Here is a 24076-nt window from a genome sequence, read left to right on the forward strand (position 1 = left end):
CTGTCCCACTGCTAAGCCTCTACCCTGATGGTTGTGTGTGGTTCTTTCCCTCTCCCTGGGGCAGGAATCAGTTTGGTGTGATACTGGCTCCTATTTGGGATGCTTGCACACTGCCAGGCTTGTGGTACCACTTTGGATTAGCTAACCCAAGAATGTATTGGAGGGGGCAGATCCTCAGAAGTGTGTGGGGTCAGAGGAATGGTATTAGCAAGGTTTGCCTGGGTCTGCTGCAAGAGGGGACGTGAAGCAGAGGCCTGGCAGGAGGGAATGTGTCTGCAGGGGAAGAAGGGGCAGGGCATGCTCTTTGTAAGTTATGCAGTGAGTGTAGGTGCTGCAGTGGGCCCCACCTATGTCTGTGTGTCTGGGCTGGGGGAACAGGGAAGGAAAATGGCACCCATCATCATCTTTGTTCCTGGAAAAATGTCCCATTGATCCCTGCCCTTCTAGCTGGAGCTCTTAGATTAGTAAACACATCTCTCTCCGTATGCTCCTGGTATTTTTCAAACTGCTGTTTCTACCTTGTATCACAGCAGGTCTGTCTGTTGTAATGTTTCTTTAAGGACTGGGAGTCAGTTTCCTCTCACCCTCCTGGTTCTCTCAGAGCCAACCCCACTGATTTTTAAATTTCCAGATTTTAAGCCTCATTCATTGTAAGACCTTGTGAAATTTCGTCCGTTTAGTTTTCAAAGCCAAATGTTATGGAGATTTGTCTTTCCTGAGTGGGCTCCTTGGTGTGAGAATCTACTTCTCTCCCCTTTCTGGGATTGTGGGTCCACCCTCCCCCAGACTCTCCTGCAGTCTTTTTCACTCCTCACCACGTCTCCACCCTTCTTACCCTCTTCAAAGCTGCCTCTTCCCTACATTTAGCTGTGGTGAATTTGTTCTTCCAGTCTTCAGGTCGTTTTCTGGGTTTTTTACACTGATTGTTTCCTAGTTGTATCAATGGGACGAGGTGAACTTAAGGTCCTCCTACTCTGCCATCTTCCCCAGAAGTCAGTTTTAAGTGTTTTTTGTTGTTGTTGTTGCTGTTGTCGTTATATAAATTCTGAATATTAAAAGTAGATATCTAATAAAAATGTAATAAACAAAAATATAAACAGTAATATAGTCAACCCCCATGCACACAGTATCTAGCCTCAACACTTACCAGCAACTGGATAATCTTATTTTATATTTGCCTCCACCTTTTCCTATCACTTGATTATTTTGAAGCAAATGATTATTAAATATTTCTGTGTGAATCTCTAATAGACAAGCGTTTTTAAAAGCACCTTATTACCAATATCACAACTAAAAAATTAATATTGATTCCTTAATATTACAAAAAAAGCCCATTAATGTTTACATTTCCCTGATTGTTAAAAAAAGATGGTTTATTTTTTATCACACCAGGATCTAAATAATGTTCATAAAATGCAGATTGTTGGTATATCTCTTCAATTTCGCTTTATAGATGTCATGCCTCTCCCCGACTCCACCTTCTCTATTTCGCTACGGTTTTTTTGTTAGAAAAAAGGGGACTGTTTATCACATCTGGGTTTTGCCGATTGCATTTCTAGTCATCCAATATGCATTTCTATGCACTGTGTTTCATGTATATTGGATGTTGTAGAGATTTGATTAGGTGGTTTGTTTACTTGGAGGATGCTGTCTTAGAGTTAGTACCTTCCGCCAGAAGGTACATAACATCTAGTTTTCTCTTTTTGAGAAGTCATAAGATATTGATGATACTTGTCTATATTGATTATTTGCAGCTTGTGAAATGGTGTTCTTCTAATTGACTCTTTTCTTCTTCATTTATTAGTGTAATAATTCTGTTATGGAAAACTTCCCCTCATCACAATTTCATTTTATTGAGGTTTGTAAAGAAAAGTAAGAATAAATTCTTTTTTTTTTTAAGTTTATTTATTTACTTTGAGAGAGAGCACACAAGCGGCAGAGTGGGAAGGCAGACAGAGAGGAAGGAAGAGAATCCCAAGCAGGCTGCATGCTATCAGTGTGAGCGCATGAACTGTCAGACTGGATTATTTCTGTTATTCTTTCTTCATCTTCGGTAATTTTTCCTTTTACCATTTCACATATGCTGCTGAGCTCCTTTTGTGAACTTTTCATTTCACTCACTATATTCAACACCAGAATTTCCATTTGGACCTTTATATAATTTTGATTTTCTTATTTCTTCTATTTGCTGATTTGTTATTGTCACACTTTAATTCTTTAAATATGATTTCCTTTAGTTCTTCAGCACACTTATAATAGCTGCTTTGAAGTCTTTTTCTGCTTAATCCAACATCTGGGAATACTCAAAGACATATTTATTGGCTGCTTTCCTCCCTGATTCTGGGTCACACGTTCCCATTTTTTTGCAAGTCTTATAATTTTCTTTTCGCTGAAAGCCAGTCATTTAAAATAAGATACTGTAGTAACTCTAGTTTGTAATTTTTCTTGTCCTCGATGATGACATTCAGGAAAATACCAGGGACGTTGTATTCCCAAGCAAGCCGATGGATAAATCCAAAGAAATTCACCACTATACTTAATTTTTCTGCATACCAATTAATTTTTAAAAATTTTTATTTATTGATTTATTTTTGAAAGGTGGGGAGGGGCAGAGGGGGAGAGGGAGAGAGAGAATTCCAAGCAGGCTCCATGCTGTCAGTGCACAGCCTGACGTGGGGCTTGACCTCCTGAATTTTGAGATCATGACCTGAGCCAAAATCAAGAGTTGGACCCTTAACCAACTGAGCCACCCAGGTGCCCCTGTACTAGTCAGTTTTTAAGAGCCTCGAGCTGTACCAAGGGAAGCTAAACTGTAATCTATAAACTGAAAACCATACTACAATAGTATTAGAAGACAAAGTCAGTTGTCTCTATAATCTCAGATCTCTTTCATTTCCTTTCTTGTTTCTGCATAAACAAACCCTTAAAAGGAAAATAATTTGATTGACTTAAACATCATAGTTTACCTACGGAGGATGTATGTAATACCTCAAGGAAATGAATTTCCTATGGATTAGGCCAGTTCTATCTTTTGTGTGCATTTTAATGAGGAACATCTAGAAAAAGAAAGAGTTGGCTCACGAGAAGGCGTTTCTTTGGAGGAATTGCCCACCGTATCATCCCTAGGAGTTAAAAGTGGTGGGAACATCTTTGTAAGACTGATTCAGCCCCAAAGCTTAGTCAAGATCTTGTGAGGGGATTAACATTCATGTGAAGTATAAGTGTTCTTTTATTACTTTTCAGAGTAACGTCTTGACTTTTCATTAGGACCACATTTATTTAGCAAACTATCTATGCTGTGGCCATAAGAAATTGTACTTATCCTGAGATTGACCTGTCTTTATTCTATGTGACACCAGATTTTGTATGAAATTTCTAGAACTAGACCAACTCCTCAACACTCTCTGGACCAAAAGTACCTGTATCCGAAAAGATAAAATCCATCGCCTTGAAAGGAAACAAAACAACCTAACAATCTATGACTGGGGATACCCTAATCTATCTGTATCCATGGACCAAGAGTCAGAAGACAGTTCAGTTTCCTGGGATAAGGTATCGTTATTCTTCTTCTTACACCACCAATTGCTACTGTCAAAGTGGTGAAAGTTCTATAAGAGTTGTGAAAAACTTAAGGGATGATGTGTATTTCCTTCAATGTGAAAATATTGTATTTGTACGGAGTGGTCATGGGTTGTTTTCTTCTACAAATGGGTCTCTGCTGACATAAATGTGAGGCCAAGACATGTAGGAGAATAAGACAATAGATGTAGATAGATATAGATAGATATACAGATAGTAAAATATATATATATATATATATATATATATATATATATATATATATATTACTACTTCCTCTCTTGTATCTATATCGAATGCATGAATAATTAACTCAACAAACATACTGAACATTTATTACCTGCCAGTCAGTCACCATCACGGTCATTGGGTATACAGTGTTGAAAAAAATAGGCACAACGCGGGGCACCTAGGTAACTCAGTCGGCTGAGCATCTGACTTCAGCTCAGGTCATGATCTTGCAGTCTGTGAGTTCGAGCCCCACATGGGGCTCTGTGCTGACAGCTCAGAGCCTGGAGCCTGCTTCGGATTCTGTGTCTCCCTCTCTCTGCCCCTCCCCCGCTCATTCTCTCTCTCTCTCTCTCTCTCTCTCTCTCTCTCTCTCTCTCTCTCAAATAAATAAACATTAAAAAAAATAGGCACAACTCCTTTGGAACCTACAGGGTAGGAATAGGACACAGACATTGCATATATACTTACAATGATGAATGAATGCTTTAAACTTAGATAAGGTTATGAAGAGATTACTTTGGGCTGTGAGCAACAGAGAAATATTTGTATAGTAGGTAGCACTGAGAAGGTTTTTGAGAAAAGGTGATGTATGAACCTATGAACATATTTATACCCATATTTCCTAAAGTTATGCCCCAAAGTACATTCACTTGTCTATCTTGGTATTTCTTGAAATGGGTCCTATGATTAAATTGGTGTGGGAAATACTAGAAATACATATTACACTGTGGCATATTAGGGTATCTGGGAGGTCTCTCAGCAAATAAACTTCTTTGATCTGATTGAATCCAGCAATTCTCAAATTTTGACTCTAGAATCCTTCCCTGTCCTAACCATTTAAAATCCTGAGAAACTGATGTTCCACGAGCGTGGCTTATGCTTATTGAGTACGTATGATGTGTTAGACATAACACTATTTCACCTGCATTGCCTCATTTAATTATTATAACAACTATATGAGATCAGGGTCTATTATTCCATACTATAGATATTTTTCCATACTACAGATGAGGAAATTGAGGCATGGAGCTAATAAGTAATTGCTTAATGTTTACAGAAACTGAGGATATAGACAGAGGTTGATAACATATTCTGTGCTCTTAACAACTGTGCTATTGCTTGGGGAAGTGTTGACTTAAATAAAACTAGTTTTGTTATTTGTATCTCAGATGAGCAAGGTACAATTTGTACCTTAAAAGAGCAAAATCCCCTACAGATTGCTAACAATTCGGAACGTTTTTCCTGTGAGTTATGAATACATGATTGCACAGTACCCTAGATTCCGTCCCTACCCCTGGAAGTTTGTATCTCTTAATACCCTTCACCTGTTTTGCCCAACCCCTTCAACCCTCCCCACCCCCCACTCTGGCAACAACTAGTTAGTTCTCCATACCGAAGAGTCTGTTTCTTTTTTATTGTTGTTTGTTCACTAGGTTTTTTTTTTAAAGACAAAACCAGATTATTAATTAGAATATTAGATATTTTTAAAAGTGAATTTTTGTTACTTGTGCGGTATATATAAGACATTTATTAAAGTTGATTCTTTCAAACTCATGCTCATTGTATTCAACCCAAGGTGAAGAGAGCTGAAGCCTGTGTTGGTCTTCGTTTGTGAAGTCTTTTTAGATGCTTCTTTAGGACTGGCTCTGGGGAAGGGGGCAAATTTGCCTAATGGAGACCTTATCTTCATAACGAATGCAGATTGTTTCCTAAAATTTAGGAACTACCTACTTAAGGCACGTGGCTTTAAAAAAAAGTTTTTTAAAAATGTTTTTATTTATTTTTGAGAGAGAAAAAGAGTGCGAGCAGGGGAGGGGCAGAGAGACAGGGAGAGACACAGAATCCGAAGCAGGCTTCAGGCTCTGAGCCGTCAGCACAGAGCCCAACACGGGGCTCGAACTCACGGACCGCGAGATCATGACCTGAGCGGAAGTTGGACGCTCAACTGACTGAGCCACCCAGGTGCCCCAAGCATGTGACTTCTAAGAACAGTAAGAGTCATTTGCTGTGCTACCAATGCCAAGTAAACAAAATCAACCTTTTCAATGGTTCTTCTTTGTCCCAACATGTCACTTTCCTTGTGACTCTTGATAGGACACTAAGATAGACTAGATCTGAAGAACCTGTGTATGTTATTTAGACCAGTGGTTCTCAAAGTTTTGTCCCTGGACCAGCAGTGTCAGCATTGTCTGGGAACTTCTTGGAAATGCAAATTCTCAGGTCCCACCCCATCATCTTTGAATCAGAAACTCTGAGAAGTAGAGCCCAGCACTCTGCCTGTTAGGAAGCCATCCAAGCAATTCTCAAAACTAAAGTTCAGGAACCACTGCTTTAGAATATGTTTGTAAAGTTACCATAGAAGTCTGATGACATTAACACAAGGATACACATATACTGAAATTTTACGGAAGGAGAATAAAGCTAGTTAAAAAAAATTTTTGTTTTTACATTTATTTATTTTTGAGAGACAGCATGAGCAGGGGAGGGGCAGAGAGAGAGGGAGACACAGAATCAGAAGCAGCCTCCAGGCTCCGAGCTGTCAGCACAGAGCCCGATGCGGGGCTCGAACCCACAAACCGTGAGATCATGACCTGAGCTGAAGTCAGATGCTTAACCGACTGAGCCACCCAGGCGCCCCAGGAAATAAAGATAGTTTAAAAGTTATTGGCGGGATAATCTAAATTTTCATTCTATATTATTCTTTATTAAAAACATTTTGGGTTCGGGGCACCTAGGTGACTCAATCGGTTAAGCAGCTGACTTCGGCTCAGGTCATGATCTCACAGTCTGTGAGTTTGAGCCCTGCGTCGGGCTCTGTGCTGACAGCGCGGAGCCTGGAGCCTGCTTCCGATTCTGTGTCTCCCTCTCTCTCTGCCCCTCCAGAGAGAGCTGCTCTCACTCAGTCTCTTTCTCTCTCAAAAATAAACTTAAAAAAAAAACTATTTAAAAATATTGGGGTTTAAAATTTTATAGAATATAATGAATCACCTTTAAGGCCATTTATGTTAGTGATTTCAAAAAGAAATTTAAAACCAACAAAGGACCTGAATAGTACAGGAACAGCAAATAAAGATCAAGGGCACAGAAGCTTAGAATAGAATATCCGTACTCTAGGAGAAGGTAGTCTAAGACCAGAACTATTCAATTTCTTGGCAATGAACTGGGGAAAGACGCATGGCATTCTGTTCATTTCCTCTCTCCCCTGCTTTACTTAGCAGTCGAGCACTTTTTAATGGGAATGTTTATTACGAAGGATTCGTCATCAAAAGTTTGGTATTCGTTTCCCTTTTCTGTTGTCAGTAGCTTTAATGATGAAGTCATTGTATCCCATTAGTAACAAATGGTGCAACAGAAAATACTGTCTTTGGCATAAATTATTTTGACAAAAGGAGAAAAAAAAATCCCAAGTTTAGTTTTCTGTTGCTGCTTTTTGTAGTAGAAGACTTTTGGAGTTTTGCCCAGCCTTTTCCTGAGAAATGCCTGCCTCAGCCACAGGCCTGAGGCTGGCAGCCATGTCCGAATGGAATGATCCCACCTCCTATCTCGAGGCAAGACTGATTGAACCAGAGGGTTGTCTGACCCAAGGGAGTTCCTCTGTGGCTTTGCTGTAGCAATCAGGTCTCTGTCAGGACTTGCAGACTCAACTCAATCTTGGGTTTGTGGGCTGAGAGGTCGCTTCAGAGTTGGGGCTTATATGGCCATGTGTTTACTGAAAGAGAAAACACCGGACTGTAAAAGGAAATAAATATATGCAGAGGGAAAGAGAAAGGAGAAAATACTTGGTCCCGAAGAGAGAGAGAGAGAGAAAAAACTTTAGGTTCTGATTTTGTAGCTTCAGATTGAGTTCCTTTTGAGGTGTGGCTATCTTCTCAATCTTGGAGATCCTTAGTGTCCTTTCAATACGATCTCCTCTTGATTCTTGCTGGTTCAAGTGGCTTCTCATTCCTGCCACCAAACATTTCCTGATCAAGATAGGACATTTTTAATTCACGGGATCTTCTCCCCCCAAAAATTGTATGTGGGAAAACCCAGCAAATATGTCATCATTATTTCCTGATTAGCAATGTGCCTTCTTAAAAATCCCTACGTTCTAAAGCGTGGCAAATCAGGAAAGCCTCGCAAGTCAATGAGTTTCTTAAAATACCTTATTGATTGTGACCGGAGCTCACGAAGATATTGCACGAGGGTCTGACTTCAGACCCCAAAGATTCTGCACGAGGGTCATCCATTTGTGCTGGTGGAACTATACACATTGAAACCTTTAAGTGTAACTTCTGACACACAAAATCAGCCCTTAACACTTCTGAGATGCACCAATTCCTTGTGGCAGCTTTTAGAGACGTCTTGCATTTGTTCTTTATCTATGATCCTGATCTCTTATAAATATGCCTATACAACGTAGAAAGGCTTTAAAGATAGAGGAGCAGCAGTAGGCAATCGTAATGATTTCGGTTGTTTTTGTGGAGAAGGGACGTCCCTTACAAAGGTAGCCATATCATTTAGTGTTTACACACGAGCTGGTTGACACAGCATTCACTTTTTAAAATATTTACTTTGATTGCTTTTGAAAATACATGTTGCCTACACAGGCTTACTAAATCAGAGAATATTAAAGACAATGATCTTATAACCGCAGAGCACCTGTTTATCATTTGAAGTCTTGGTTTTGTTGCTACAAAGCCATCCCCACTAAAAAACAACAAAAGCATCGAGGCTTCCTTAGCCTGCTGGCTAACAAACCATGCCACACATTGTAAAACACGGTTGCATGTTTTCAGGAAGGAAAAAAGTGTGCAAAACTCTTACTAGATAATACTCAAAATAAAAGTGAGATACAGCGGGCTTTGATCAGAGATGAAAAATAATCCTTGGAAATTATATATGCACAAAGATTGCAGGGAAGAAAAATGAAGTCATGGCTTCATGTGTCCTTTTTAGCCATTCTGTTTAGTTTTGACTCCTTGGGAATGGCAACTGATGGTGGTAAGTTTGTTTGCTGAGATTAGTAACAATGATGTTTTCCCCCAAACAGACTTGCTTCTCTGCCAGGCAGCTGGTGGAGATATTTCTACAGAATAGCCTTTCACCCATTTCGAAGGAAGACTTTCAACAAATGAGTCCAGGAATCATCCAGCAATTGCTCAGCTGTTCTTGCCAGCTGCCCGAGGACCAACACACAAAGCTCCCACCAACCACTCTGGAGAGTAAGTTGTGGTTCTTCCCTGAGAAAGTTGGTGCCTATAACGTACATAATAATAACAGTTGATGGAAAGTTGGTGCACATAATGTACGTAATAGTAACAGTGAACAGAAAGTTGGTGCATATAATGTACACACTAATACCAGTGAATGGATGGATACTTACTATATACCACACGCTGTTCAAAGCATTTTACATGTCTCACCTCATTTAATCCTCACAAGCACGCTATGAGCTAGATACTATCAATGCCCCCCTTTTACAGATAGAGAAACAGGCACATAGAGGTTAAGTGACCTTCCCAAGGGCGCACAGCAGGTAAGTGATAGAGTTGGGATTCAAACCCGGGCAAGCTGGCCCCAGACTCATTGTTGTCAGCCACTATGCTACAGTACCCTTCACTGAATATTTTATAGTTTGTATGTACGTTATATAAATTGATTTTTGTCCCATGTATATGACTGAGTCATAGACCAACTTAGTTCATAGTTGAGAAGGGGCATGATATGAGAGCAAGAACCTTAACGATGGGGTCACAAATGCAAAGTTGAGCCATGCCTTCTATCCCCAGCCCACTCTTGTGATCTTAAGCCATCTCTTTATTTCCCTGAGCCTGTCTTTTTTTTCCTGCCCAGTGCTACTCACTGTAGCACTACTGCAGTAGGTGAGCTCTATGCCTTCTTGGGGTAGCTGTAAGTTTCAAATGGGATAACGGGTACGAAACTGTGTTGTGGAATTTAAAGCACTGTGTATTTAAAAGAAAAGGAAATAGTGGCCTGAGAACATTCGTGATGGACCGCAAAAATGTGACCGTGAACGCAGGCACCATTCCAAATATTACCAGTGATCCCAGGGCCTTGTGTATGCTTTTTTCAGAGCATTTTGCTTTCTCTTTGCGATAGCCTCATGATGCCCATCCGGGATGAATTGTCCAGCTGCTCACTCCTAACTCACAGGGAATTGTGCCGCATTCAGTGGCTCATTTGAAGAGTTCATGTGAACAGAAACCTTGCCAGACCTAAATATCTACCACATTCGCTGAAAGGAAAAGAATTTCATTAAAACTGAGCTCTCATTAAAAGTGAGCAACTACATAATTCAGCACCTGGTGAGCAGTGATGGTTCTGAAATGGGTAAGAGGGACAGAAGCACGGGCACCAGGAGCAAGTTTACATTTACATTCCCACCACCTCCCATGGTGTCTGCTTCAAACAGGCCGCTACAAAATAGCTTTCTGAACTGCAGATCTGCGAATTGTTTTTCTTTCTCATGAACACCTAGATCCTTCTAGGGACTAGTCTTCCTGAGAAAAATTCAGAGAAATCGCACTCACTATGGAACCTAGGCAAACATTACTGTGCTCGATTTAAAGTGTTGCATTATGTGACTTAAGGGAAAGGCTTAAATATCAGAAAAGGTGGGAAGGAGGCATAGGAGACGTTACTAAGAGTAGTGTTTGGTGTGCTGGGACCTGACCCCAAAGTTCCAGGTTGGGTTGAGTTTCCAGGAAACAGTGTTATGACCACGTATAAATCAGGTTTCAGATATGTTCAAAGCAGCTGCCTAAGAATGGCTAGGTGTTTAATTATTAGGTCGAGTTCTATTATAATCATGCGAAACATTTAAATAGAAACTCTATAAGTTGCCTGACTCCAGTCAAGACGTCATGACACCTATATGAGGACCTGGGGTAACTAGCAGAGTCCTATTGCCACAAACGTCAGATTTTATGGTTCTCAGGCGATCTTTGCCACATGAGAGCAGGTGAAATCTGATTCACAGAGGACCTGAACGTTTCTAAGCCCTAGAGTTAGGAAGTGTCCATTCCAGGGGCTCCTGGGTGGCTCGGTCGGTTGAGCGTCCGACTTCGGCTCAGGTCATGATCTTGCAATTTGTGAGTTCAAGCCCTGCGTCAGGCTCTGTGCTGACAGCTCGGAGCCTGGAGCCTGCTTCGGATTCTGTGTCTCGTTCTCTTTCTGCCCCTCCCCCACTTGTGCTCTGTCTCTCTCTCTCTCTCTCTCTCTATCAAAAATAAATAAAATATAAAAAAAATTTTTCTTAGAAAAGGAAGTGTCCATTCCCCTCCAATACCAGCTGTAGTTGCCCGCAGGACAAAGGGGAGAGGAGTAGAAGAAGAATCAAAGGACTGGAAACTTTGTCTTTTGCCTGGGAAATGCCACACCCGAATTTATCCTTGTGAATTCTCAACATTTGCTGACCTTTTGTAGCTTTCATAAAAATGTGGCAACTTTGAAACTTATTAGACATCCAGGTGCTCATGTTAAACTTCAGCTGTCTTTATGTATTTGATGAGAAGAATGACACTCCCCCATACAGTCTATTTGTCGAAGAGTATGATATGAACCTTGGTTAAATATCTCCAGGGATGTTTTTATAACATAGGTATTTTTATTATGACAGAACAAAGTGAAACCTCTAGGTAGGTATATGACCATTCCAAACGATTTTTATTATTTTTTAATTTTTTTAAGTTTACTTATTTATCTGGAGGGGGGTGAGAGAGAGAGAGAGAGGGAGAAAGAGAGGAAGGGGCAGAGAGACAGGGAGACAGAGAATCCCAAGCAGGCTCCGTGCTGTCAGCACAGAGCCTGACACAGGGCTGGATCCCCACAAACTGAAATCATGACCTGAGTCAAAAATCAAGAGTCGGATGCCTACCTGATAAGCCATCCAGGTACCCATATTTTTTTAAATTTTTAATTGTGGTAACAAACTGAAATTGAAATGAAATTTAACCATTGTTAAGTATAGAGTCCTCTCTATCCTTTGAACAACAACTGTTTTATGGAGAGGTTCCCTAGAAGTGAAGGGGTAGTGATAAGAATGGAAAAATTTAAAAATTGCAAGTTTTTGCTTCTTTTGAGTACACTACCAACTCTATTTGATTATTAGACTCCTGTCTATTTAGAACATATAATTCAATAAAAGTGCTCTTAAAATCACAAGTCTATTATCATGTTACCAGCTTTTATCATTGACACAAATTAGTGTAGAGGGCGAACCTTCCAGAAAAGAACCAGAATGGTAAGAATAGAATGCTTTCTGTTATGACAAATTTTAAGATGATCGTTTCTTAAAACCTACAATAGGCCTCAAGTAGTGTGATAATTGAATTGTTTGATTTAACTTATCTGTAGTCAGTAAGGAGAGTTTAATTTTGTAATTAACTTCCTTCGTTGTTTACAGACCAGTTTGCCATGGCTTGTTAGTAATTAGTAAGTTAGTAAGTTAGTAAGAAGTGGAAGGACGAGTATTTGCTCTGAGTATCTGCAACCAAAGGAAAATGGTGGCCTGAAAAACTCTTTATCCCCAAATCATTTATTTATACAGTTGACTCTTGAACATCATGGGTTTGAATGGCAGGGGTCCACTTATATGCAGCTTTTTTATGTATAATAGAGTATTGTAAATGTATTTTCTCTCAGGATTTTCTTTTTCTCTCTTTCTTTGTCTTTTTTCTTTTAGAGAGAGAGAGAGAGTAAGGCAGGGAGAGGGGCAGAGGAAGAGAGAGAGAAAGAATCTCAAGCAGACTACATGCTCAGTGTGGAGCCCAGCATGGGGGGCTCAATCTCATGACCCTGGGATCATGACCTGAGCCCAAATGAAGAGTTGGGAAGCTCAACCAACTGAGCCACTCAGGCACACTATTTTTATGATTTTCTTAGTAAAATTTTCTTTTCTGTAGCTTTAAAAAATTTTTTGATAATGTTTACTTATTTTTGAGACAGAGAGGGACAGAGCATGAGCAGGGGAGGTGCAGAGACAGAGGGAGACACAGAATCCGAAGCAGGCTCCAGGCTCTGAGCTGTCAGCACAGAGCCCAACGCGGGGCTCGAACTCACGGACCGTGAGATCATGACTTGAACAGAAGTCAGACACCTAACCGACTGAACCACCCAAGCGCCCCTCTGTAGCTTAACTCTTGCATTTTTCAAGGATCAACTCTGCGTGACACTGAAAGCCACTTTTTTCCTTTCTCTTAATCTTTTCTTTTCTTCCTTGTCTCTTCTTCCCTCACACATATTTGCTCTTGTTTGAATAATCTTAAAAATTGTACCCCCTGAACATTTTTTGAAAATTCAGAAACCTGCCAACATGAGATCAACTTAGGGGTTCTAGAAGATTATTGCAATAATTTAAAACCTAGGCTGTCCAAATTTATGTTATCAACCATCACACATTCATCGATTGGTTTTTACCGATATGATCACTCATTTTAGGCATGGAGAGTAATAAACACTTTCGACATTACAAATCACTTTGAAATTTTTTGGAAGAAGGTACTCACCTTGTACAGAAACGTAGGTCTTTGGTGGCCCCAAACTGCATGCTCCCTCTGCCACTCTGCTTCCTTGGCGTCAAAAGATTTAGATGGGATTAGAAGGAAATCATCACCAGTCTATGGCAGCATATGTTGTAGTTTAAAGTGGGGGAAATTAATAATTTCTTTGGGGGTGGGAGATGAGCTAGGTCCTTGTTTGCTGTAGTGATTTTAGTAGGACGTAGTCAGGGTAACTTCAAAGCAAAAAGGTTAATGGTGAAAGTCTTTTCATTCTTTTCCTTAAAAATCAAGACCTTTTAGGGGTGCCTGGATGGCTCAGTCGGTGACGCATCCGACTCTTGATTTGGGCCCATGTTGTGATTTCACCATTTGTGACACTGAGCCCCGCATCGGGCTTTGTGCGGACAGTGGAGGAGGCTGCTTGGGATTCTCTCTCTCTCCCATCTCCCTGTCCCTGCCCGGCTCTCTCTCAGAGCTCACTCTCAAAATAAATGAACATTTAAAAAAAAAAAAAAAAGAAAGAAAATTTAAGACCTTTTACACGCTATAACACTCATAAAACAATTCCGTATCCCGACCACCTGTATCATAAGAGGGATTCTTCTGGCATTTTCACTGGCCAGGGCACTCCTAGCAAATGAGGAGCACTGACTGCTTTGCAATCTCCATTTGGCTTAGAATATGGCTACAGCACAGTGGCCGTGGCCCTGCTCACACTAGGCTCCATGCTTGGGACAACGCTGATTCTGTTCCACAACTGTGAGGAGAACTACAGGCTTATTTTACAGCTGTTTGTGGGTCTGGCCGTCGGGACGCTTTCCGGGGATGCTCTGCTCCACCTTATCCCTCAGGTAACTCTTTTCCTGTTTGCAATGGTGTGTTTCTCATTTCCATTTCCATTTAGTCACTGGAGGTGTTGATGCAAAATTTCAAAGGGACTTGGATGAATCAATGCAGTGGCCAGTGTTGTCTTTGGAGATAAGTGTTATTTCCCCAAAGCACTTACAGAGGAAAAGAGAGAGCCAAGCCTTAGGTTTACCACGGGTTATTCTTATTTTTTAAATAAACCAAAAAAAAAAAAAAAGGTGATCAGATGCAGATTCCTATGAAGAAAACTTCAGGAAGTTTTCACTGATTATCTGCCAATAAAAATGAATGGGTTGCCAGATGTTGCGTTGAGTTTTCTCCAGTTGCCCCCAACTCTCACCAGATCCCGTCTCTGCCCTCTCTGCTGTGTTTCTCCGCCCCAGACGGTTGTGCCTCTGCAGCTCCCTTGCAGGCTGCGTTGTTGTCTGGGTTGAGCCAATGGAAGGCACAACAGAAAAGCCAGGGTAGGAGGAGAGAGTAGCAGAGATATCTCTTCCTCACTCTCTCCTGGCTCTGCACCTTCTCTAGAAGCAGCTGATTTCCTACAATATTACAGCTCCTCCTGTGGGAGCCCTTCTCCCCGACTCCTCTTCCCACTGAGCTGCAGAAACATTATTTCCAACCTTTGCCCTTTCTGCCCTAAGAGTGGAAATGGTTTTCTGGGGTTACTCGCTTCTGGCTGTCTCATTACCCCTTGTACCTGCCTTTCTGCCTACACCTCTGCCATTACACCATCATTAAGCTCTCCTCATCTGAACCATCGAAATGAATTTTTGTTTTGGCCTAATAACATCTAGATTTTCCTTAAGAAAAATGTAAGCCTCAGGAAGCTGGCTCTTTGCTGAAGTTTTCTGAGGCTCTTTATTTGTCAAAAATGAAAGGTCCAGGACCTGACATGCAAGAGTTCAGACAGAAGGGTCTCCAGATGAGGTTATTTCTTCCCTCTGAAATCTCTTGAGACTGGACAATGATGGGCAAATGAGCCCTCTTCTTGCAAAGCCGGAGATGTTAAAAATTTCCACAAGCCTCTGGCAATTTCCTACAGGGTCACTCTTGTTGCTTAAAGGCTCAATGATTATTAGATGTTTTGAAAAATCACAAAGTGAGCATTGGAAAATGAAACAAACCATTATTTGTTTTAATTTCCCTCATAATCTAATTTTCTGGAAATATTTCAGGGCTTATTGGCTTGAGGAAGCGGCCGAGGCCTTTTTCTAGGTCCCTTTAGCCGTTTCAGGGCTGTTCACTGCAAAACAGCTAGAGGGTCTTAAGGCTTCCGGCGCCTCCCCCAATGGGGGGGGGGGGCTCACATCTCCCAGCAGCAGGGCATGGGCTTGGGGTTTGGGGGGCCGTCAGCGGGTTCTGCAGAGACACGTTCCGGAGAGGAGCTTAAAAGATTAGCCAGGTTTCACGAAAATTGGAAGGCAAGTGTTTTACTTGAGGGAAGAGATGCGGACAAACGTTACTGGGGAAAGGAAGAACAATGCGGTACCAGTGTGGTGGAAAGCTAGAAAAATTAGTGGTTCCTGAACGAGATCCATGGCCAGGGTTCAGAAGGCCACACGGAAATGAGAAAAATACCACTATCAGGATTTCTTTTTTCTTTTTTTTTTTGAGTAGCAAAATTTATTCAACTTAAAGGTCTACATTTGATTCTGAGATTGTGGGGTCTGCTTCTGTTTTGTTTTGTGACCTTACCATGTCCCCTGTTTTGTGAAATAATGGTAATTGCGAATATTAGATAGGTATCCTTCCTAATGCCTTTACCAAAAGGAAAAGTTGACTACTGTGTATTGGATTTTAGTTAGGTTCATAAACTCATCGTGTACACTTAGATACACACATTTACTCACACATGTGAGTACATTATGTGCACATGCACATACACACTTAAATCCACGCGTGGACGTATGAACACATGCACATACAATATGTATGCATAGAATCTTTTTCCTTTTGTGTTTTTTTAAATTTGATGGTCACTAACATCCTAAATGTAGAAACCAGTGGGCTGTTTGCCAAACTGCCTTCTCCTGGGGAGGGAATATGATACATAATGATTTACTAGCTCACAGGAAATCATGAGGTCAACCAATGGGATGAGTCAACTAGAGGAAAATTCCTAATGCATTTCATGTATCCTTTTGTTTCTCCAAGCGGACAGTACTGCTGGGTATACACTCAGTGGAAGATATCATTCAGGCGGATTTCTTACTTATCAGAATATTTAATAAAAGTTTTCTTTTTAAAAAATTTTTTTAAATGGTTTATTTATTTTTGAGACAGAGAGAGACAGAGCATGAACGGGGGAGGGTCAGAGAGAGAGGGAGACACAGAATCTGAAACAGGCTCCAGGCTCTGAGCTGTCAGCACAGAGCCCGACGCGGGGCTCGAACTCACGAACCCGCGAGATCATGACCTGAGCCGAAGTCGGTCGCTTAACCGACTGAGCCACCCAGGCGCCCCTAAAAGTTTTCTTTAATTGCAATGGGGTGTGGAGAGAGTAAACCCTGGATGAAATGTATCTTTATATTTCTTCTGGATATAAAATACAGTCATCTGTTATTAAAGACTTGCTGGGCAAACAGGTATGGATTGAACTCCTAGGAAAAGACAGGGACTGAGAATATCTCAAAATTTAGGGTTAAAGTTCTCCTTTCTTTTCCCTTGTGCACATTTTATTTGACCCTGATTAAATCATCTGGTGGAAGTATTCATACAACTGAAAGCAAACGTGGCTTTCAATGATTCCAGCGGTTGTCACGGGGTTCCCCAGAATGAAAGGTGAATACATTTAATACCGGGCCTATTGATTAACATTTAAGCCATCGTAAGTCATTTCTTTGTGTCTCCTTTTTGTGTTTGCTTTTGTTTTTTTTAAAGGTTCTTGGTTTACACAAGCAGGAAGGCTCAGAGTTTGGACATGTCCATGAGAGCAAAGGTCATATTTGGAAACTGTTAGGACTAATTGGAGGCATCCATGGATTTTTCTTGATCGAAAAATGTTTTATTCTTCTTGTATCACCAAATACCAAGGTATATTTCAAATTTTCTTTATCTTTTGCTTTAGGGCTTCATAATATTCCTCCCTTATTTCAAAAGTACTTGTTCAAAAGTGACTGACGTCTTTGTGATGCTCTCTATGTGAGGGATGGGGCTCTGGTTTCCAGTCACGATGACTGGCAGCTTCCCTCTAAGTATGGTTCTTAATTTTTTAAACATCTGTTGCTGGCCCGTTAAGGTACTTGTTAAAACCTGCTCTTTGACCTTCATGGCTAGTTTAGAAACAGGAGACCATTGCATGTCTGGGAATGAAGGGGCTGAAAGGCCTATGTACTAATGAGTGTTTTGGATGTCTTTCATAACCCGAAACAAATAAACATGGAGACAAAAACTTCGCAAATTCACAAAATTACCCATCATTTTCTATCTTAAAACCACTGAAAATTATAAGAACAAGGAGCTCAGAAATGGGGTTTGTAGCCGATCTTTTTTGTGTGTGTGTGTGTGGCTTGAATAATTGCTTGCATTGTACCTGTATTTGTTTGATCAATTTCTGTGTCTGTGATGAAATATAAAATGCAGTATGGTTTTTTTTCATGGATTTGTGTTGCTCTTACACGTTATCCTATAAGACAATAGATTAACTGTCTGGTGGGATGGTTAAAAAGGTAAATGCTTGCAAACAACTGTGGGAGACTAAAATAAAGTAAATTTTCCTTACAAAGTCCTGGGGCTCTGCGGTCTGCATGGTTTTTCTACGTATCTTCTGGCTTTCTACTTGTGCATGTAATTCATAATGTCTGTGCTCAGGGAAAACATTAGCAGTCATGTAAAATATCAGCACTTGTTTATTATGATTCCTAAATTTATTTGAGGCTCAAAGTCTGTGTGTCAAAAATTAAGATGGTTTTATGGATGGACAGAGGGATGATAGATGGATAGACAGGTGGTAAAATGGCTTTAGTAAATGGTAATGGTGGATCTTGGGAATGAACATCTGAGTGATCACCTTACACTTCTTTTCAGCTTTTCTGTGTATTGGAAACTTTTCACAGTAAATAAAACGCTGTAGAAATGTTCTTTTTTAATGAAGCAAAGTTTTTCTTTGTCCTGGAGCTCACGCTAGGAGGCTATAGTAATTGATGGTCAAACCATCTTTGACCACAGTCCCCACCCTGCACGTTCAACAACTTAACCTCCTCAAGAGGGGTTCTCATCTCAAGAAGCACAAAAGTAAATATCAGATCCCCTTTGTACACAATAGATTGGCGTTCTTAGCCTGGGAAAACTAAATTACAAGGCCAACCTGTCAACTTGTATGTGACAATTAGAAGTTTAGCCAGGGTGGAAGTGAGTGAAATAAATTCTGGGCATCCAAAAATGTAAAGTTTATTCAGACTGTCCTTGGACTTGTCAGAGAACTTACAATAGGGTTTGAGAACATACTTCAAGACTCCTTATATTGAGTAAAATAAAGGGAATGTGAATATTTTAGAAGGTATAAGTGCTTTAATTGATGAATACGTTTCTGAAGATATTAATTTCATTGTTATAGGGTGTAATGTAGTTTCAATTATCATCCTTTTGGTATCTCCAGCAGAAAGAATTCCAAATTTAATTTCATAGTAAATATACTTTTTCAGTAAATACAAAAGACAATATCAAACCAACCACTATTCAATTCTCTTAAAATCACAACTAGACGTATTTAAAGTTTCATTCTTAGGGCATTCAGAATATGCACAATGTTTCAGAACAGGCCTGTGCTTCTCCAAGGTGAGACATTTTAGCATTTGCCACAATGAGCCCGCCACTTTGGCCAATAAGCAAAATGTTAAATAGAACCATGGAATTCACAAAGGCTGCACGTGTGTTCTTCTGGCTTCAGCACTAACTTTAAACCATCCTCATCCAGCAGGGCATGTCATTGGTTAATGGGCATGTGGAACATTCCCACCATCTTGCACTCAACTCCGAATTAAGTGACCAGTCAGGCAGAGGCAAATCTGCTTCCACTATCCTGTTGGTAGGTTACCGATCTGAGGTATTCTACTGATCTGATTACCTTCCTTCTTTTGTTCCTTAATGAACAGATGAAAATCAGTAGGATAGATGAATATCTATTTGTGATTTGCCTGTTTTGAACCATGATAAGTAGTTTGGGAAGCTTTGCCAAGCACCTGAAAGCTGTTTTAAAGAATAAAAAGCTTTCTTCCCCACGGATTCAAATCCTTGGTATCTGCACCACGTTGAAGCATATATGATTAGATTGCATAAAATACATCTTGATCATTTTGTTTACAGGGTTTCATAAACCCGTTGACCTCCAGGTTTTCCATTCTGAGGAATAGTTAGCCATGACCAGATGGGGCCAAATAAATTGTGAGCAAGGAATTAGTGCAGCTAGTGTGGTAGGGTCCCCTCCCTAAGGAAAGAAAAGAAAAAAAAAAGAAAGAAAGAAACCTCAAGGTAACCGGCTATGAGCGTACGTGACAACATCCCTCATGACCTTGTAACATGAGACCACTTAATCAGACCACATGTTTCTGTGTGTTACCATATATGGGAGACAAATAAATAGGAAATATATAAAAAGCTATGCCATACGACGTTCAGGGCTCAGTTCTTCAGGTATGAGCCCAACTGAGCAGTGCCAGCAGGAATAAAGTTGCTTCCTAGAAAGAAAAACCTCAGTGTCATGACTCTGTTCGAGAATCCTGCTACTCTAGGAGTGGGGTGATCATTTTGTACTGCAGAAGATAATTGATTCTGCCCCATAAGATGTCTCATAAGTGGCTTCTGTTACACTGAGTTTTCCAGGACAAATATTCCACACAAATTTGCAAAACACAGCCTCCCATCAGGTTGAAAACAATGCTCCTACTCTAATTTTTAAAGTAGCAAGTAAAGGGACAGGAAGAATCTGAAAGTGACATGTAACAGAACACTTGTCTCCTCTAACCATGGCCTTTGGGGGAAGGGTTTACAGTTCAAGGATAGATTCCTGACTGAGTGGAAATAAGTAAGCTGTGCCTGGGACATTGCCACAGCAAATAGAAGTCTGCTGGTAGATCACAGATCTAGAGCTAACTCAATTAGGAACAAAACCATCCCTTTAAAAAAGTGACTTTCAAAGCCTTTATTATGTTTATGGCTTAGATGCTTCACATATGGCTTGGAAGAAGATAATTTCAGGCTGAGGTTAGTTTTAAAATCAGTTTACTGCCGATTTTATTCCGTTTCAATGAAGGGTTCAGAATCCCAAGACCCATATAAGTAAATGTCCGATGCTAACTAACCTTGTGAGTTTTGAACTATTTGAATATGCCGGCTCACTAATACTATACTCACTATTCCTCTGGTTGTTTTAGCTGCAAGATCAACTTTAAGTGATAGAAATAATATGAACTTTTAGGATTGTTTGGTTCAAGTTCCTGGTTTTTCAGGAAGGAGGGAAACTCATAATTCTCACCCGTCAAGGAGTCTTGGATGCTTGCCTCTAAATCCCTTTACACAGTATATGGTTTTGGAGGGAAAACCTTAGCATAAATGTTTGCATTTCTGCCTTTTACTAGATCTATAGAACCTTTCTATGGTAACCAGGCCTTTGATATAGTGTAAAAAAAAATCACATTGTTTTCTTGTTCACTTTTATCCTATATCCTTCAGGTCCTACCTTACTTCTCAGCCCCTTATCCAAAAATTGCCCATCATATCTTTTGAGTAGTGGCTACTGTTCCACTATGTGAGATATGCGTTTACTTTCTCTGTTTTACATTTTTAAAAAAGGTGCTTAGGCTTCACATGAAATATGGCTCAAAATTTTCACAACTTTGGGTGATAGAATGATGTGAATATGCTTTTAGTTTTTTGAAGTCTATTTATTTATTTAAGTAATTTCTACAATCAACGTGGGGCTTGAACATATAACCTTGAGATCAACGGTCACAAGCTTTTCCAACTGAGCCAGCCAGGTGCCCCGGTAAATATGCTTTTAAAAGCTTTTAAAAGGACATGTTCAATAGGATAGTTTTCCCTCACTATCCAAACATAGAGCATTTCTATGAAACCTTTTGTAAGCCAAAATGGTATAAAGTGAAGAAGCAGTTACCATTCATTTACGTGGAAAATTTGTGAGTATTCCCAGTCCCCCAAAATAACCTCTCTTAGGACATTTTGATACCTTGCGGGCACATTTTGCTAAGAGGTGCACGAAATAAATCAAAATAAAGCACAGGGGCACCTGGGTGGTTCCACTGGTTAAGTATCCCACTCTTGATCTCAGCTCAGGTCTTGATCTCAGGGTTGTGAGTTCAAACCCTGTGTTGCGCTCCACACTGGGTGTGGACCCTGCTTTAAAAACAAAAAAAAAAACAAAACAAAACAAAAAAAGCCCCAGATGCTCCCAGGTACAGAGCCAAGCTCTGATGGCTTGATGCTGAGATGCTGGGAACGAGCTTATGGGAGCCACTCAGTGTTGGGGCACATGGCACCACTTTAGGCTTGCTGCAAAACGAATGCTGAGTGCTATTTTGTGCTTTTGGCTTTTTTTCATAAAAAGCAAAAATCCTCTTTGGATTTCTTTCAGTTAGTGAAAACAGGTACTAATGTAGGTTTTTGCTAAAAGCGACATGGCGTGACGTGAACTTAAGAAAAGCAAGGACTACTTGTGAAAAATCTTTTCACATAACAGAATGAGAATCTGAGGCACAGGGACGGGAGATGACGTTTCCTGAAATTGATCCATGAGTCAGTCTCTGAAATGAAATCACCCCATATTAACTCACAGAAGTCAATTTCAGAATCTGACCTGTCATATGAAAGGATAGAAACAGTTTAATTTGTTGTATTTGTCTTTTGTAAAGTCTGTTGATTTGCTTTCTTTTTTTAACGTTTATTTATTTTTAAGAGAGGGAGAAACAGAGTGCAAGTGGGGGAAGGACAGAGAGAGGGAGGCACAGAACCTGAAGCAGGCTCCCGGGTCCGAGCACAGAGCCTGCTGCAGGGCTTGACCCCACGGACCATGAGATAATGACCTGAGCTGAAGTCGGACACTTAACCGACTGAGCCACCCAGGCACCCCTGTTGACTTGTTTTCTGATTCTTTTACTTGCTGGCAAAGCCCCCAAAACAGAATACTCCATCACAAGTAATGTGAGGCATTGGGTCTGCATGGCTTTGTTCTCTAGCCACAATACACGATGTACTTAGACATCAGGAAATGAATCCTACATCCACAGTCCACCACACAGGACAATTGTCAAATTAGGTCAAGAATCAAGAACTGTTTCTACGGCTTTTGGATTTCATAAAGGTTTACATAATTTAAGAGCCTGGATTGCAGACTGTCCCAGCAGCCTCTAGCTCTGTATGGAAGATTCTGATCTACATAAAGTGCTATCTTCGCCCCAAGGCACACAGTGCCAGAAGTTTGTTCACAGACCTCCTGCTTTACGTTCTATGCTTGCCTGTGAAATTTAAAAGTTCTGCTCTACTCTGGAGTATTAAAATGTTTAAAAACCAGCATAACTGTCCAGATATTTCAATTTTACAATGAAATGGTGGCCATGGCTAATCTTTCATCACTTATTTTTTCATTTAAAATAGAAAGGCCCAGAAGATTCACAGGCAGCTGAAATTCCTGTAGGCAGTATGACAGCCTCCAACAGAAAATGTGAGTACCAATGTTAAAGAGCTAAACTTAAAATGAAGAAAGTGTTGTAGAAGAAAGGTTATGTCTGTTTGGGAACAATGTGCCGAAATCACGTAGGTTTCTCATTGGGTTTGTTTTGCATTATTACAGCCTCTACGAGAATATGTTTAATACTCATTCCTATCCGTCTTTCACGCACACTGCACATTAACGTCAACTTTATACTTTAAAAGCGATGGTTTCAGATGACGGTTTGAAACTGATCTTCTGAGAATTTCAATTAGTGTAGATTCATATGTAGTTATATCAAGGCTCCTTTAAAATCATGAGCATAGTACTAATAAGGTATAGACTTGTGGAATCACAATGTTGTGCACTGAAATTAATGTAGTGTTGTGTGTCAATTAAATGTCAATTAAAAAAATCCATGCTTACATGATAATTGAGCCTTTCACTTCTCTATGAAGCCTGGAAACTTCTATCACAGTCTACTGAAACTGAGCGCAAATGTCTGTCTCATGTGTGATGTTGTCATTGAGACGGCTTGTTCATAACATTTGTAACCAACTGGTTTTTTTCTGTGGTTTCTTTATTTCTGAATTTAATGTACCCATTTTGTATACAGCTTTCTTCCTTTTTATTTATGTTTCTGAATACTTTTCCAAATTTTTTTGGTCTCTTCTGGCTTTTGCCAGTTGCTTCCAAATCTTTGCCCCACTTTTCTCACTGATATTACCCGTTTGTGGCACAGACTTCTCAATATTTTTATATTACACAGTCATGATTAGTTACTCCCATTCTACCCTAATAGATTAGTTACTAATAAAAATAGCTAACATTATATGCCAGGCATAGTGCTTAATGGATCATGGATTATTTTATTTAATACTCATACAACTTAATGAAGTAAGAACAATTATTAGCCTAGTTAAACAAGCGGAGAAACCAATTGTTAGAGAGGGTAAGTTCCTGCCCAGGATTACATAACTAGGAAGCTTCGGTACTGAGGAACTAAGGAATGCCCACGGGCCGACGGTTTCTATATGGCCATTCATGCATGCATGCCTCAGTGTCTTTTCTCACGCTCTTTCATTCATTCAAGAAATGTTTGAACATGTACCATGTTTCAGGCACTGTGCACACACTGGAGAATAAAATAAGACTGGTCTTTATTCCTGGTTTGCAATGTGGTTGGGGATATAAATACTAAAACAACAAACACAATTGCGACGATCACTAT

General features: G+C 40.2%; 1 protein-coding gene across 2 annotated transcripts in view; it reads left to right on the plus strand.

The window, feature by feature from the left end:
- Positions 1-24076, plus strand: part of SLC39A12 (solute carrier family 39 member 12) — an 85687-nt gene that overhangs the window by 23420 nt on the left and 38191 nt on the right. The window contains exons 5-10 of one of the 2 annotated variants that reach the window (XM_015077847.3): positions 3380-3552; positions 8843-9014; positions 13992-14164; positions 17064-17216; positions 19099-19209; positions 22791-22857. In XM_015077847.3, the coding sequence (XP_014933333.1) occupies positions 3380-3552; positions 8843-9014; positions 13992-14164; positions 17064-17216; positions 19099-19209; positions 22791-22857 (849 nt within the window). The remainder of the gene's footprint in view (positions 1-3379; positions 3553-8842; positions 9015-13991; positions 14165-17063; positions 17217-19098; positions 19210-22790; positions 22858-24076) is intronic. The other variant, XM_015077848.3, reaches the window with a different exon arrangement.

The sequence above is a fragment of the Acinonyx jubatus genome, chromosome B4 (assembly GCF_027475565.1).
Source record: "Acinonyx jubatus isolate Ajub_Pintada_27869175 chromosome B4, VMU_Ajub_asm_v1.0, whole genome shotgun sequence".
NCBI lineage: Eukaryota > Metazoa > Chordata > Mammalia > Carnivora > Felidae > Acinonyx > Acinonyx jubatus.